This window comes from Pieris brassicae, chromosome 5 (assembly GCF_905147105.1).
Source record: "Pieris brassicae chromosome 5, ilPieBrab1.1, whole genome shotgun sequence".
Taxonomy (NCBI): domain Eukaryota; kingdom Metazoa; phylum Arthropoda; class Insecta; order Lepidoptera; family Pieridae; genus Pieris; species Pieris brassicae.
Window position 1 is genome coordinate 2,611,034 of NC_059669.1, and position 17,344 is coordinate 2,628,377.

General features: G+C 31.4%; 2 protein-coding genes across 7 annotated transcripts in view; both read right to left on the minus strand.

Moving 5' to 3' along the window:
- The window catches only part of LOC123709249 (protein ELYS), a 38,612-nt gene extending 33,171 nt beyond the window's left edge, over positions 1–5,441 (minus strand). For 3 of the 4 annotated variants that reach the window (XM_045660403.1, XM_045660404.1, XM_045660401.1), the window contains exons 1-9: positions 5,024–5,441; positions 4,714–4,840; positions 4,344–4,630; positions 3,652–4,043; positions 3,256–3,408; positions 3,036–3,168; positions 2,478–2,591; positions 1,111–1,275; positions 617–801 (exon numbers count right to left, since the gene is read on the minus strand). In XM_045660403.1, coding sequence (XP_045516359.1) covers positions 617–801; positions 1,111–1,275; positions 2,478–2,591; positions 3,036–3,168; positions 3,256–3,408; positions 3,652–4,043; positions 4,344–4,630; positions 4,714–4,840; positions 5,024–5,120 — 1,653 coding nt within the window. In that variant the 5' untranslated portion in view covers positions 5,121–5,441. The remainder of the gene's footprint in view (positions 1–616; positions 802–1,110; positions 1,276–2,477; positions 2,592–3,035; positions 3,169–3,255; positions 3,409–3,651; positions 4,044–4,343; positions 4,631–4,713; positions 4,841–5,023) is intronic. The other variant, XM_045660402.1, reaches the window with a different exon arrangement.
- A 342-nt stretch (positions 5,442–5,783) lies between these two features.
- LOC123710140 (serine/threonine-protein kinase meng-po) lies at positions 5,784–17,244 on the minus strand. Of its 3 annotated transcripts, none has more exons than XM_045661867.1 (8): positions 16,990–17,244; positions 12,842–12,946; positions 11,877–12,138; positions 9,283–9,565; positions 8,912–9,019; positions 7,822–8,015; positions 6,854–7,038; positions 5,784–6,781 (listed from the first exon to the last, which is right to left on the minus strand). In XM_045661867.1, exons 2-8 carry the CDS (start codon positions 12,908–12,910, stop codon positions 5,870–5,872), a joined length of 2,013 nt encoding a protein of 670 aa, XP_045517823.1. In that variant the 5' UTR covers positions 12,911–12,946; positions 16,990–17,244; the 3' UTR covers positions 5,784–5,869. The 3 variants fall into 3 exon arrangements, with proteins under 3 accessions (XP_045517823.1, XP_045517824.1, XP_045517825.1); XM_045661868.1 differs by lacking the exon at positions 16,990–17,244 and adding an exon at positions 14,308–14,525; XM_045661869.1 differs by lacking the exon at positions 16,990–17,244 and adding an exon at positions 13,329–13,349.
- Positions 17,245–17,344: the final 100 nt, after the last annotated feature.

The window sequence follows — 17,344 nt, forward strand, 5'->3', positions numbered from 1 at the left end:
AATTAACTCTAAAAATGGTCATCAACTCGACTTGAGAGACCTGGAATTTCGTAATATTTCAGTCTGATACCTGAAACCTTTTTTTATTTATTAGGAAGCAAACGGGCTAGAGGCCCACCTGATGTTAGATACCGTCCAGAAATGGATGGAAACTCACATTGGCAGAGGGCTCGCAAGTGCGTTGCCAGCCTTTTAAGAATTCCTTCCCCTTTTCTTGAAGGAATTTATTTCATATCATTAGATTTTTTTCGTGTGTGTATGATTGTCACATATTCCACATATGTGTTAATATAAATCAGATGTAAACCAACTTAGGGAACCCTCCAAAAACCAGCAAAATCGGTTCCGTAGTTTTTCAGATATTTTTTATTAATTTATTTAGGAAACAAAACAGATACATCTCTAAATGTAAAAAAAATTTAACACATTGTATATATACACAAAAAGTTTTACTCATAAAAAATAAGATATAAAGCAAAACAATACAAAACATGACAGTGGAATGTTACTTAAGTAGACAATACAACAGAAAATGTATAAATAGTATAGTTACATGTATGACATAGGTAAATTATATTATAGTATATGCATATAATTTTTTTAAATAATTTCATACCACAGAATTGTCTGAATCCGCGGTAATATAGGCAGGCATAAGTCCGGCGGACATACAGGAAGCGTAGAGTCGAGCTGGTGAAAGCAAGCAAGAGGGCCCCGAACTGGATATAGAGTTGATGATTTGACGTTGTATACCCACAGTGTGAAGCTTTATGGCTTCCGAGGTGTTAAGGCACACACAATCTGAAAGAAAAACACAAAAAATATACTTCTAATCATTCAGTAATTTTAAGTTGATTGAAAATAAACCACAATTTTAGTAAAAATAGCATTTTTTTTTGCAACTGTAGCCGATGGACATCCATTTTAGTTTATGTGTTGCCAGCCTTCAAATGTTTTAATAGTTTCTTGTAGATTTCTTTTAATGTAACATATATAATGGCAAAAAATTATATTCTTGTATCTTTTAATACAATTAAATCATACAAATGCATGTTTCATAAATTAAGAAAAATATTTACAATGTAAAAAAAAACTTGAAAATATACTTACTATATAGTAATGAATTGGGATAAAAATGTTCCTCAAGTCTGGTAGCGTGGGAATATGGGGATAGAGAGCTGGGATCCAACCTCAAGTCCAGGGTGAGGCTTCCTCTGCCAAGCTCAGAACACCAAGCGGTACTCATAAAAGTGTTACTTTGGAGCTGGTATGTAGCTGAAATCATCAAATCATAAGCTATAGCAGGAGAAATTAAACAAAACAATTATTTTTTGCTTCCAAGATCATTAGAAGAATCTAATTTATGTTAATATACATGTAATTATTATTCCTGCAGTGGAATCTCTATAACTCGAATGTCAAGGGAAATGCAAAAACTTCGAATTAAAGAGTTTCGACAAGAATTTCGAGATACATAATATGATTTAACTGCTGAAATGTTGACTTACACAAGATTTCTGAGTATATTTTTTGATTTAACTTGAATAACAATTCAAATTTAGTTTTGTAATATATTTTTTTTAATGAATGTATTTGTTCATTGCATTTAATTATTTTATTTATTAACACTTAATTACATTACAATATAGAAAAAAAATTGAACATAATTAAATCAAAAGGAGGGCAACTGGCGGCCTTATCGCTTTCGAGCGATCTCTTCCAGGCAACCACTGTGAGTAAAGGAAAAAAAAAGATATTAAATTACATAAGTGCAAGAATACATATGACATATAGGTATAAGGAAGAAACTAAACTGATACTGGATACATTAAAAACAAAAAGTAAAAAAACAGGTGCACATGAATCACGATAATCCGATTCAAGATCAGTCTCACGTCAGTTAGTATTTCGTAAGAAAGTTAGGGATACGATGTGGACAGGTAATGTTTGTACAGAAGAAATATTAAGGAAGATAGAGAAGGAGCATGCATTTACAAGGCAAAAACAATAGAAGTACCGTACCTGGACATTCATTTTGGATTTTATTGCAATTATTACGGCGAATTCCAAGTAAAACGTCATTATATTTTACTAACTACGATTTAGGGAGTCTCCTTTTTGAAATTCGAGTTATAGAGTATATCTATACTCTATAAATTCGAGTTATAGAGTATATCTATACTCTATAAATTCGAGTTATAGAGTATATCCATACTCTATAACTCGAATAGAATACATATCTATGTATTAATACTTCGTATGGAAATAACATTTTGTTTGAGTTACGAAGTCTAAACAATTTGAGATACCGCGTATTCTGGCATTCAGCGGAACGAAATGGGAGTTTTTACTTAACAAGGTTTGGGTTATAGATTCCACTGTATAATAAATATATATAATTACCCAATACACCTTTCATTTAATTAGATTTTATTATTCTATAATTAACTTAGGATTCACAGATAGTTTGTACTTACCAGGCATTTGGTCTTTATACCACTGGTCTAAATCAAATAGAAGCATGCCATAATGCGATGACTTGGTCTGTTCACCCCAACATTCCCAAACCAGCTGACATAGATTTAACATGGCTGAAAAGGAAAAACAATACTTTTTAAATCATGCGAGTTTGAAGTATATCCTATTCAATAACTATGCAGTTCTTATATGTTGGCATGGAATTTTAGAAATAAGATTGTTGTTACTAAGGCCTTACAAATGAATATTGAGTGCTGTAACTTCAAGGGCTGAGACTTGTATTTCAGAATAAAAAACAAACAAAATTTATTTCAGATCATGGGCACATACGGCCCTCTGTCTTGGTAAAATTATGTAAGACACATAGTTGTGTTTGTCTATGACACACAATGTCTGGACACTTTTCAACATTGATTGCATTTATGAAACACTTGATTCAAAGTGAGAAAAAATTATAATTTTGTACATCAGACAGTAACATTGCATTTTAAAGATTTATTTTTTTGAATGGAATCAAATGAATGAAGCAAATCCCTATAATAAGTAAATATACTTACTATCTTCCCCTTCCTCTCCCAACATAGTATTAATAGAGAATGTATGAGTGGAAATACACCGACCACCGATTAAGTGCGTATTGTCCATAGAACCTAATTCAACTTGAAAACATACTGTTGCTGAAGAAAACTCCTGGAATATTTAAAATTTAAGTATATTATCATATGACACAAATATTATTAACATAGATTCAAAAAATCTATTATAGAAACAAATTACCTGATATAAACATTGATTATCAACCAGCATTCGTTTCCCTTGGTAAGTTAAAGAGTACATTACAGCCAGGGGAAACTCGTGTTCCTCAAATCTATTTGTCACTGAAAACACCACCCAGAGATAGCAGAATGCTCTTGGGTCATCGCAAGGTTCCTGTAAATACACATTTAAAAGATTTTAAATCTTTCCTTAGTAATAGTAACTAATGCAAATTCAAGATAAAATAAATATTTTTACTAAAATTTTATGAATTGACAACAATTTTGCTAAAATTATTGAACAGATCTTCAGAACCGGATTAAATTTTCTTCTTGTATTTTTGACAATCATGTAGAACTATTATTATTTATAGTTATTGAATGTACTAAAAATACTGTAAACTGTAAGTTTCATCACCTGGAATCCGAAATGTGTTACTGGCAAGCACTCCACATTCACCTGAGATGTATACTCAAGAGCTAAATCAAATATATTCCATATTTGAAATGCACCAAAGTTGTACCCGACGGCCAAACTGCCTAATTGTGGAATGTATTGGACAACAGTTACTCTTACATGGTCTTTTTGAGCTTTCATTCGTACAGTACCATCTGGGTTTCTAAATATGTACTGACTGTCAATAAATGAATCTTCGTTTAAGACTATGGTGAAGTGCTCATTATTATTTAATGGTAGTTCTCCTTGTCTCTCATATTTGTGTAGTGATTTAAGAGACATAAATGACAGAGTAGCTGGATCCGACTCACTTTTTATAAGATCTACATTTCCTTCAGTTATATCTGTTAGAGCTGAAATAAAAATGGTCATAGTATTTGAGTTGAATAATGTACATAACCTTAATTGAACATCTTGTTACTAATGGACATGCCTGGGGAGCATATACACAATTTCTTTGTTATAATCAACATTCTTAAGTAATAATTCTTTTAAGTACAAAATAATATTTTTTCCTACACTGTAGCTATAACCCGGGATTTAAAATGATATTATATTATACTTTACTACTATAAATTAAGTTTTGAATCAATTTTATTCCACAACACAGTAGGACTTTTATTTTAGTATATTAAATAAGTAAGGATAAATACCTTGCATCAAAGAGCTTCTATTAAGATCTATAACTAAAACCTCTCCCTTCTGAGTCCCAGCCATCAACAACCCATCAAAACAAGTAAGTGGACCATTAGTCACATCATCACATAAGGCCAGCTCTGTGATAATTACATCAGTTTCTATACAGCGAAGTATTTGAGATCCATTAATATGTAGAATGCATATCAAGCCTCTGTCGTCAGTTTCAAGGCTTATAACAAGCTGTTGGGAACCTCTAGTGAGGGGATGTGGTAGTTCAATAACACTGGTTACTGTGATATGGCTAAAATATTTTTTTCGAAACAATTAGTATCAGAAAGTGTAGTCTAAATATTTTTAAACAATAAACAAGTATGTACATATTACCTGGAGCCATTTCCAAATGTTCTTTCTGCAACTTTCCATCCATTTCTGAGATCAACAACACAGAATTTTGGTCCAAGAGCAAGCCAACCATATTTTGTGTCACGTAAAATGCCGCCTAAGGGTGTTTCTAAACAGAGAATACTTGATAAAGATAAGAATAGTACAAGTATTTTAAGAAACCTTGCTTATTTAAATATAAGCCAAACAGAATTGGAACGATCAGAGTTCGGTCGTTGGTCGTAGCGAATCAAGAGTAATTTCTAAATTCATTAAGCTTGTGAAGTTTGAAGAAAACGTAAATTAAATTTACCTGCAAAATCGTCTGTAGGTTGTAAAAAACTAAACACCGCAGGTGATAAACTTGTAGTTTTTAAAATAGAAAACACACTGTCTTGAAGCTTCTGCATTTTATTTTATTATTACATAAGCCTGGGCCAGTCGTGCTTCAATAAGCACTTTGCACTGTTTAAGGAAATATTAAATTGTTATTATGGTTGGAGGTTATACGACACTATGTACTAGTACAACTGTTTATTTTAATCTTAGTCAAATCAATTTACACTATTCTGCTTTCTTTATAAATAGTTCAAAACCATAGAATTTGTCTGCTTTTATAACGGTTTCAATAACAGGTCGTTGCCGCGATTTTCGCTAAACAACGCTGAAAATTGAAATCTGATTTACTTTAAAAATAGTTGAAAAGTTCAAATTTTTCAGTTTTTAATGATGTCATACCAAAACAAGTGTTACTATCAATGCCAATACTTGTCAGGTTGCATGACATTTGCTGAAGAAGTGCAGACTTTACTATAAAACAAAATATATAGAAAGTAGTCTATGGTTCTATTTGTCTCAAAATCTTCTAACTTTTTTATAAAAGCACAATATGTTATTAGCTGCAATTCTTGTATTTCTGCAATAATTTGTATCTAAATAGAAAGATTACTTTGTATACCGAGTTAAATTCCCAGTGGAGAACTATACACAAAAAATAAAGGAATAAAGTTTTAAGACAAGTTGTATTGTTTTGCTTCAAGCGGTAAACTCTAAGGTAAGTAATAAAAAACAAATAAACTTTAATGTTATATTTAACGATGATACAATAAGTATTAATATTAAAAATAAAGTTATAGTTTAAGATATCATTGAGCGACAATCACAGCTTTTTTCTATTAACTTTAGTAACCGAAACATTAACGATGTTTTTGTTACTCTCTTTTTCATGAGGTGTTATTTTAATCTGCCCTTGAACGATATTTAGCATAGATGTATATGGACTGTCTATGCTATTAATTATTTGGCTATCTATTTTATAATTATTATTTCCCACATCGCTGCGGTTACTAACAATGTCGTAAACAGATTTTTTCATAGACACGTAGGGTTGTCCATTATTTTCCACAGGCCTAAAGCCATTGTGATGAATAATCGAATCATTAGGTATTAAATTAGCTCCTGCCGATTCAGTGTCATTTTGAATCTCTTTAGAATAAGTCGCACTATCTAAAGAACTGTTTCTGGTTACTTTTATGCTATTGGATCTTGAAGAATTTTCTAACGAATGAAGCGTAGAAGAACTGCCTTTCATATTATCTAATTCTTTGGAGTAAATCTCCTCACTTTTCTGAAATCTTTGAGCGTGAGTAGAAAGGGGTATTTTATTTTGTTGGAGAGATACCGCACTTAGTGAACGGCTTGGGGAGTTTGTAGATATCCTATCGATAGATGGAGCTTGTCTATTTTCTTTTACTCTGTGATTAGCAGCTTCCAAAGATCCATAAGCACTGTCTTTGGTTGAGCTGTGTGGTGAGTTATCCTCCTTGACACCGTAGCGTCTTGCAACATTTGCGGGTGCAACTGGTTCTATATTTTGAACATCATAAGAAAGAGGATTCTTATCGGGGACTCTTTTAACACCTTCAATGACTTCACCAGTTCTGGGATTGATATGTTTTTCTGTGTCGTAGCGCAATGTGACTCGGTGGCTTTCATCTATTGGATAAGGTCGCGTGTGTTCTTGTAATTCTATGTCACTATCATCATATACGCTGGGGTCACAGATCTCCTCCTAAAAAAATAATACATTTCATTAACAATTTTTTTTTACTTGAATGAGAGAAAAGTTTATAGTTGATGCTACCTCCTCATCTACTTCTTCTATAACGCTGTTCTGGATCCATTCACGAATTCTTTCCTTTTTTGCATGCCTGTCAATTGTGACTTCGATACCATTGTCCCTAAAGTGTTTTAATAAAATGTTTTTTTCATTTGGGTCACTTCGAAAACTGTACATTGAAGGACAGAGTTCATCAATATCTCCTCCCGCTGAAATAGAGAACAAAATAAATAGTCATAAGAGCTCTCAAATCATGTAAAAGAGATTAATGAAATTGCATTTTAAGAAATTTGAAAAATGCGTCTCTTCGGTCATAGATTGGGTTAGCTTTATGCCTGCTGAGCTACGTAATTTGGCAAGATTTTCCGAGGTGGCAGGAAGTTCGCGTGTGGATTAATAACAGCAAAACTTATAAAAAAAACTACTTCTGTCTAAGGTCTCCTTGTGCCTTATAACTACTACTTTAAAAAAGGATGATTTATAGTGCATCTTAAGCGTATGGGCCAAGATCAAATCCAAACTTAAAATCAAAATAACTTAATTCATATAGTTAATCAAGTACACCTATGAGGGTCAAAATATGTTAATTTTACTCTAAATTTACATTTACTACCAGTGCGCAAGTCAAGGTGCAGAGCGGGTAAGAAGAACTGGCAAGAAACTATCCGCCACTCTTTTTAATCGCCAAAAATGAGTCATACAAATACTTTGAACTGGAGCAAAACAATCCCAATGGGGCGGTGAAGGAGGCCTAGTGGTCAGAGGTTAACCTAAGTATGATATAGCTGAGGAGGACCTGCTGCAGCTGAAAGTCAGCAATTGTCGAGAGGTGACACTGAACTCCCAGTCGCGCTGGAAGATTCTCATTTTGAACGCCAAGACAAGTTTTGGGTTGCTAAATCAGCAGTGAGTGATAGTACCTACATCACTGATTTGTTTCGTAGAAAATTTTAGCTTTCTATTATTTTTAAAACCATTTCGTAAAACCTTACCGACTCTATCCGTGTAACCCTTAGCCATCCACCGGTAGTCATAATATCTAGTTAATTCAGTGAAATTCACAGCTCGTCTGTCAACTCTGGGCTCAATAAATTTCTTAAACATTTTCTGTGCCCGCGATGATACCATTTTCCATAATTTCGGTTGTCTTCTTAGCGGGTTAGCGCTATTGTACCAATTGAAGTAGCTGAGAAAGTAATTTTATATCAGTAGAAATACTCGTCTTTTGATGATAAGTCTATAAGGTGATTTAGTCCAATTCGCCCCCGGTGTCCCCATTATTATGCTCAATTGCAATAAACAATAGAGAGTGTACTTATGTCTACGTAGAACAAGTGAATGAATGAAATGGATGAAAACAGGGTTAATACGAACAAATTAAATAGGCAAAAATAAATGTTTATATAATATGCAAAATTGAGTTAAATGCTTATAATTAGATAGATCTTTAAATAAATATGGATAACCGAAATGGATAGGCCTAAAAGAAGAAGTAAATATTTAAATAAAATATGTAATATTTCTACTGTTAGAGCTTTCTAATTAGATGCTATTTAGTGCCAACATTGTGTTTGATATTATAAATAAAGTTATCACACTTCCCATTGATGAAATAAATTACAAGAAATAATTTAAACACACTATACATCAATCGACAGCGTGTATTACGAAGATGCTTTGTAAATAAACTTTGTCTTCCGTTCTAATTCGCGTAGACTATAAATAGTTGTAAGATACTATATGTGATGAGCTATAAGTAACATTTTTTTTAGAATATCTGACATTATATAAAACAGAATATAGTTTATTTAATTGAGTTTTTACTTTAAAGTATTTTTATTAAAGTTCATCACACCATATTATGCATGTTTACATGTTACAAGCTATTTATTCTAAACTACATAACAATTATGATGAACATAGATCTTAGAAAAAATAGAATTGAATAAAAAAATTACACTGATGGAGATTATGTATCAGAGTATTATGCTCTGTAAGTAAGAATAAGTTCAACATTATAATCGTTTTCATTACTTTGTTTACATCTTTTGCTTACTGAAGCAAATAAAATAGTTATAGTACCTTAAATATCTGGGGTCATCAAATGCTGCTTTTTGCCATGGCAAACACCCTGTCAGACATATGAAAATCACTATTCCAAATTGCCAAATATCATGGCTGATTAAGGCCCTGTAAATAACAAAGTATCAGCTATGCTCATTATGGTGCGAGACAGTAAAAAGTACGTAGTGACCAAGTTTGAAGAATAGACATTTATGTACAACAACGGTCATGTTTTTTTTAATGGAGAAACAAAGGTCCTGTGGCATGAAAGAAATAAATTAGTATCAGAATTAAAAAAATTGTTTGTTTGTTATTGTCAAAAAAAACGACCGTTCAATAATTATAAACAAACAAACGGAGCAACCAATTACGTTAAATTAATCAATTACTTGTAAGAACTATCCATAGACAAGTTCAGAACTTCCGGTGGCGAATACGGCAACCATTCATTTCTCCTCCTCACAACGGATTGGACCTTCCTTGTCTCCCCAAAGTCGCATAATTTTATACGGGAGAAATCCGATTTAAAAATTAGAATGTTATCTAATTTAACATCCCTATGGACTAGGTCTCGTTGGTGGAGATGGTCCAAGGCGGATGCCAGTTGCTTTGTCACTCTTTTGGTATGAATTTCGCCAATGCCTGTATCCAGCATATTCGATGTTAGATCACCTGAGACAGAATATTAAACTATTTTATAATTTGTGTAACCATAAACAATCATCTTCATTAAAAACGGTTTGCTAAAAATTATTATATAATTTTAAAATTGTTATCGGATTCATAATTTAACATATTTTACTTTAAATTAGTGAAACTGTTATAATTTTCTAGTGATCGGTCGTATAACGAAAACACTAATGTTGATTTTGATTGGTGAACTATTTTAAAACGGGTTGCAAAAAAAACTGGTTTTTTTTATACAACAAACCGTTTTATTTTCTTGTTCTGTTTCGATTAGGGTTAATTCAAATTGAATAGACGTTTGTTAAATTTTTCCATATCGCCATACTAAATTACATATAATTATTCTATATATATATATATATATATATATATATAAGTTACATTACTAAATATATAAGTTAAAACGTAACGATATTGGATACCGGGAATGTATAAGTACGAGTGGCTTTTTATATATATTTAATAATCAAAGAGAGTACATTATACATATTATTAATTCTAAGATGTTTAACACCTCACCTGTCACCTCTAGTTCTTTTTTATAACACAGTTTAAACCAAACTATTTTTAGCAATGTAAACACACTTTAAATTTCTTCTAATCATGCCTTGTAATTACTTTTTAGGAACTAAACATTGTTTTGTACATATAATTAGCTACGTATTATAATAATGATTGCATTCACATTTCTTTATCTATTTAATTTTATATTATATGTATTCTGTGGTAGACATGTCGAATCTTCATCGTATGATTCAGTGACAAAACTATTCTCGATCTCGCGGAATATGCTTAAAACGAGGATAAAAGTATCCATAGTGCTAAGTCAACTTCGTCATGAGGACACCCAACATACACACCTCACGTACAAAAAAAACATACCCTCGCATTCACACAACACATCGCAGCATTTATCGCAGCTGTTGGATTACAAAATAAATAAATAAATTAAGTATTCGTATTTAGGCTAACAATGTTTTGTAAGCTGAAAACTAACAATCGTGATTTCAATCTGATCTACGATTAAATTTAATGCTCATTTAAATTGATTTTGGCCGCCGTCCAACTCGAGTCGTAACAATGAATGTGTGGATAAAAGATCGTAATTTGAATCACTGTCTGCGACTTCTGGTACTCATTATTATTAATTTTGTTGTGTTATTATGGATGTATGTCTGTAGAAAGCATTATGGCAAGGTCTTGGTTTAAAATGTAGCTATTTTTGGGACACATAATTCACTCTTAAGCCGTTTTTAGAGTCGTTGTAATTGAAATCATGATACATCTAATTGGCCCAGAGATTCTATGCATTAAACCAGTCCTTCACTAATCGGGAATTTAATTTTGATGAGATGCAGGGGTCTTTAGATAAATTTTAATAACCATACGTAAAAATTTACAAGACAGTTAGTATTGTCTTTTGTTAACATAGCTTTTACACATTGAAAGAAAACACTTTTTAACCGGATTGAAGCTATATATTATTATAAACTTATAATTATTTTACATAATTCTAATTTTAAATTTATCCGACGTTTCGCGTGCTTTACAGCGTGCGTGGTCACGAAAATTAAATTTAAAAACTTAGCATCAATCTGGTTAAAAAGTGTTTTTTACAAGGCAGTTGTCAGCCTATGAATCGGAGTCACCATCCCAGGACATCTTGATTCCTTGATTGAAATGAAGACATTTGGGGGAAATTCTCAAGATAGCATCACTGAGACTTAGCACAATTCGTTTCTGAATCTTACCCTAAGCCGTACATAATATGTTACAAACATAGTAGTTTGACATTTAACACCTTTTGTCTTCAGTCACCGTGACCACGCACGCTGAAAAGCACGCGTAACGTCGCAAAAAAATTAAAATTTAGAATTATGTAAATAATTTTAAGTTTTTAATAATAATACACAGCTTCAATCCGTTCAAAAAGTGATTTTCTTAATGTTACAAACATTTACTCGCTAATACCGGGTTTCTGGTTGGTTATTTCAAATGAATGAATGAATAATATAAAAAGAGTGCAGATTTTAATATTGTCGTCTACGTTTTATATATTGAGGTGTATGAAATAGGGAGACAGGCGCAGCAATTTTTCGCATTATACGATTTTTTTTATTAAGTTTTCCCTTCTCATTTCGTGCAAGTATTTAAGCGTATGTCACAGTTGAATTGACTAAACTCTTACTTGAAACTTATTCACAGCAGCCTTTTGTCTGCTAATGGATGATACATTATATTCACATTTTTCCAATCCAGATTTGGTACCATGATGGCCCTACATTTAAAATCTTACCTAGAGGTGCGTACTCTTGACAGAATACATAGAATCCAGCTGTCTCAAATGCCACATCGAATGATGTAACTATATTTCTATGTGCGCTTAAGTGTAGACTATAATGGAATTCTCTATAAAAATCTCGTATCGAAACATACGGCTTTGGTAATGCCTTTAAAACAATTTCTGTGTCCGATGCTCTGTGTTCTACTAATAGTATTTTCCCGAACCATCCTTCACCGACTATTTGTAATATATCAAACTCTTCAACCAAACACACCTGTAAATAAATTTGTAAGCGTTATATTTTATAAACAAATCGGTTACTTTATTAATCTATGCTAATATAATTTGTGTGGTTTGTGATCTATGGATTTTGGAAGCGATTTTTGAAAATTCTTTTAAAATTCAATTTTTAATTTAATTTCTATTTTTATTTTTATTTGACAGAATAATATAATCTAATTCACGGTAATATAACTCAATTCGCACACTGCCTCCATATTATTAAGGATTGAAGGAATATTTTAAAATTTCATTAACCTCAATTAATGCCCGATATTATTACTATGTCAATGGGAATGGAACTTGGCGTATACGCCATATGCCAGGAACAACATACAAACTAATAAACACGACAAAAAGTGAGTTGGTGAATGAATGACAACGTTCGTTATTATCTGCTATTTTTCTTCTCTCGAGTTTTTACACTCATTTTCGAGTTATTTTTGTTTCCGTTTATATTAAAATTGTAATCAATAATTTTTAATGATAGGCATGAATTGTGTCATAATATAGAAGTCATAATCATCATTGTTGTGTTAATCGTCAATAAATAAATTAATGGTTTAATCCTTGTCGTCTTTTTACCTCCATATAACTTTTGTCAATTGTCAAATATTATTCTTCTTTTTAAGGCCTATAAAGGAGGTAGAAACCGTGGAGGATGTATTAAAACTTTTTAACCATTCTTGAATACTTACTTTTTCTAATTCAAATTCTCTTATTCTGTGTATTGAGCCCGTTAAGGCTCTCCTAGATCCGTCATTCATATTTTATTATAGTTTTCTCCTTTAGCCATCATTTTACTGAAACAAAAGAAAGATTATAAAAACATTAGTCCTTATTGCCTACCCGTAATATTAGTGGAACAAGCTAGGCTTTTGACTTATGTAAATAAGGATACGCAGCATTTAACATAAACCTTCCGTATTCGTAAAAACATACTGGATTTTTTAGACGTATAGAACATGTGACTAAACATTAATACTTTAAATAATGATTTGAAAATAATTATGAGTTATTATTGAAGAAATATTTTAAGAGGCGAGAAGACTGACTTTATTTAACAGTAATAACAATTTAGTTTTTTCTTGAAATTAATAAGATGTCGTTTGTTTAATATTTAATTTGAGGTATCTTTTTTGACGTGATAACGTCTTATAAATCGATGAACGAAAAAAACATGACTCATTGTCACGTTCCGCCTGAGCCGAGCGTGCAAGCGAGAGCACGGAATAAGCGATAGAGAGGCACGATCGGCTTTTTAGCGTTTGGCTTGTGGCGCACTATCTTAATTTATGCTTGCATTTTAAGAATGTGATTACCCATAATCTCGTATAGAATCTAAAAAAATAATTTTCAATTAACTCCTTTGTATTTTACAAAATAATGATAATTTAGTGATTCAATTTATAAAAGTATAAAATTTTTCATCAAGGTTTTCTTATGACGTAAAATTATCGTCCGTAAACTGACTTTACAGACAACCAATTTTTTTTAAAACTAGTTATGTATATGTATAGTATAGTTAACTTATGTTTTCTATTTCGTATATTTTGTTTATCAATGTAATCTGTTTTGGCTTTGTATATTGTTTTCTTTTTGAATATGAATATTTGTAGCTTCAAGATTGCTTTAAAATAAATTATGTATTAATTCTAGGTCTATATTTCCTAAACATAGGATGAAAAGTCGTCCCCATTTCACGGTGTGTTGTTGATTGAATGGTCTTGGATATGAGCCAGATATGGTGTCTACTTCGCTACTGACGTCATATGTGACGTCACTAAATAAAAAATACACGAAATATGAAATAGTGTGACAATTTATTACCCGAGAACAACATCATTTAAATAATGAAAATGAAATCGGTTTATATGTTTTATATATATAAGTATTATGTGCAGAAGGTTTTTTTTGTGGACCTCCTTTATGAAGGCAGCCGGTTGGAGAGGTGCCGGTCTGAGACGGTAGATGACTGCATCAGATTATTCTTTACAGTATAAACATGAGCTGAACAATGATGATGATGATAAGATGACAGTTATATACTGTCGTATCAATTTGTCACATATATGTAAATAAAATATTGAAATTGACAGCCTGGATCTGAACAATGACATTTGTTCATCACACACGAAGTGGTTATTAGTAGTAATTGTCATACATAAAAAAATATTTAAGAAACCAGAAACTATATACGTCCTCAAAGGTCTGACTGGTGGACTTGTCCATAATACTCATCATAATTCTAGTTTGAGTAGTATTCTTCTGAAGGTCGTGTCACTGCAAGGTACTTGATGTCTCTCCACTTTGTTCGATTTATAGCTTCCCTTCAGCTGTTATGGGGAGACACCTGAGTATCTTGACTAGGTCACCAGCGGGTTCGACAACAAGCTTGTTCAGGTTATCAGTTTCGTGACAAGTAAGTTGACCAAAATAAGTCTATTTATTTATTTATTTATTTATTTACACTTCGTTACACTACAAAATAAAAATAAAAATTAACATAATTAAATCAAAAGGAGGGCAACTGGCGGCCTTATCGCTTACGAGCGATCTCTTCCAGGCAACCACTGTGAGTAAAGAAAAAAATAAATGTATTAAACAAGATAGGCAAGTAGTGCAAAATACATGTAATACACAGTTATTAAAACAAAACTAAACAGGAATAAAATATTAAAGATACATTAAAGAGTGAAAAGACACATAAATCACGATAATTTAAGATAAGTCTCACGTCAGTTAGTAGTTAGTAAGAAAGTTCGGGATACGATGTGGACAGGTAATGTTTGTACAGAAGAAATTTAAAGGAAGATAAAGAAGGAGCTAAGCGAATAGGGACGGGAAGTGAATTCCATAGCCTAATGAAATAATAGTCTAGTGAAATAAAGTCATATTTTTTTATTATTATCCAATAAATATTAGTACAAGAACTTAGTAGGATGTCTTGGATTAATTTCTCTTAAAGAGAATAAATAAGCGTGTATTTTATGTAAATATTCCTTTAAATTCCTTCAATTCATATCGACTTGTTGTTTGGATCTAAAATTAGAATGGATTAATGTTCCATTGAATGTTCAATCAAATTAATGATACAATTTTAGCAGGCTAAATGCAGTTGATTGACGTCGGCGTGCATTAAAACCAATATACTACTATACAAACGTTATACTAACCAGTTCGGTTCAAAGATACTTTATTTCTCAAAGAATGACATTCACTCAGTACAATGTAAAATCAAGTTCAATCAAGCTCTGCAAATATTAAAATAAAACTTCGTGAAATATGGATTCGCTTTAGTAAAAAGTACAGCAATAATTTCGATATTACAACAAGTTACATTTATTTATAATATTGTATTTTAATTAACGATTATAAAAACAAGATAGGTACTATTTGTTAACACACAAATATATTTACGATATTCTTACTATTGTAATAAACTATATATTTATATGTGTATGGCTATGTATATGGCAGTGGTATGGTACTATTATATTATAGGGTCCTTTAAGAAAGGAGCGTACCAATTCTTAAATGGATGGTAACGCACTTGTAAGCCCTCTAGCAATGTATTGTCCATGGGTGGCGGTGTCACTTAACAATAGATGGTTCATGTGCCTGTTTGTTTCCTATTTCATAAAAAAATCACACATTTTCATTTAAACTTTAATCATATGACGGCAGTTTTCGGGTTTGATTTGATAATACACACTGATTTATTAAAGAGCCAGAGTTGGCTGTATGTTTAATGAGGCTAGAAACTTATTTTTCAAGTCAAAGCAATCATGAAAATATTTTTCAAATTACGATGAGAACATGTACTTCAATGAGAAATCATTATTTAAAATAAATTAATTGCGACGCGGTGCTTTCTTCGCGTATCGTAAATATCACCGAAGAAGTGCTGCCAACATGAAGAATACTCACCGACAGGATCGAGCGTATTATTATTATTTTTTGTATTCTGTATCTCAATAATGTGACAATTAAGATGTACATAAACTAAGATAACGTTTAAATCAGGTTATTACTTTTAATTACACATAACATTCTTAATCTGCATGTATGAAAATTAACAATTGATAAATAGAAAACTAGAATGAATTTAAAAAGTTTGATATGTGCATTTTCTCCTGTATTGAGATACTTATACGCTGAGCGATGAAAGCACCAGCTCTGGATCAGCGGTACTATCTACGATAATAAATTGTATGTGTATTTAAAATACATTAGTTGTTATAATTTAAAAAAAATATGCTTTAATATGCATTAAGGTAGTATAATAAATTATAAACACACGTTGTACAGAGAGTTTTTATGAAATTTAAAAATGACATTTTAACTTCCTCTGATTTACTTAATTTAATTTATTACGCAAAAAAATATTGTATGTTTTTACATCGCAACATATCGATATTTTAACATTGATGCCAAAAATGCAATTGTAAATATAATACAGGGTAGGAAAAAACTTTAAAAATAGAATATTTTTCAAAGAAAGTAATTAGTAAATATTAAAAATTGCATAATATATACCTAATAATTAATAATTGTATTTGCTTAATACACGACTTAAAATTTTTTATTTGAACACTAATATCATTCGAATGTATTATATATTCGTACGTATTAAATCTGCTTGGTAGAAAGTATATAGTATGTATTAAGGTAATGTAATTTTTATTAACATATATTCATTACTAAGACGAATTTAAAAATGTAATAAAGTTAAATATGATTTAATAGTCTTTATGCAAAAACATACAAAATTTACTTGATGACATTGTACCTCTTTGTGCAAGTGTTATAAATGTAAGTGTCAAAAAAGCTATTATTTGTTTACCTTTCTTATTATATAAAATAGTATTTTATTGTCATAATAACACTAATTATTTGTAACACATAATCACATTTTCACTATAGATTATATTTGGCGATATTTCTAGGTCAAAGCAGAAGATCGAGCCGCGATCGTCTCACAACTGGCTGCGCGTGCGCTTCTACGCCCGGCCAGTTATTTTGGTGCTAGTGTTCATACAAAAATCATTTTACAACCAAAATGTTACGAACAACGACCTCTTATTTATTTCCACTTCCTTTATGAGACACTTTTTAATAGGTATGGAGTACGAGTTATGCGGTCACACAATAAATACGGTAGACACTGCTGACGAAAGGGTAAGCCTTTTTGTATTAAA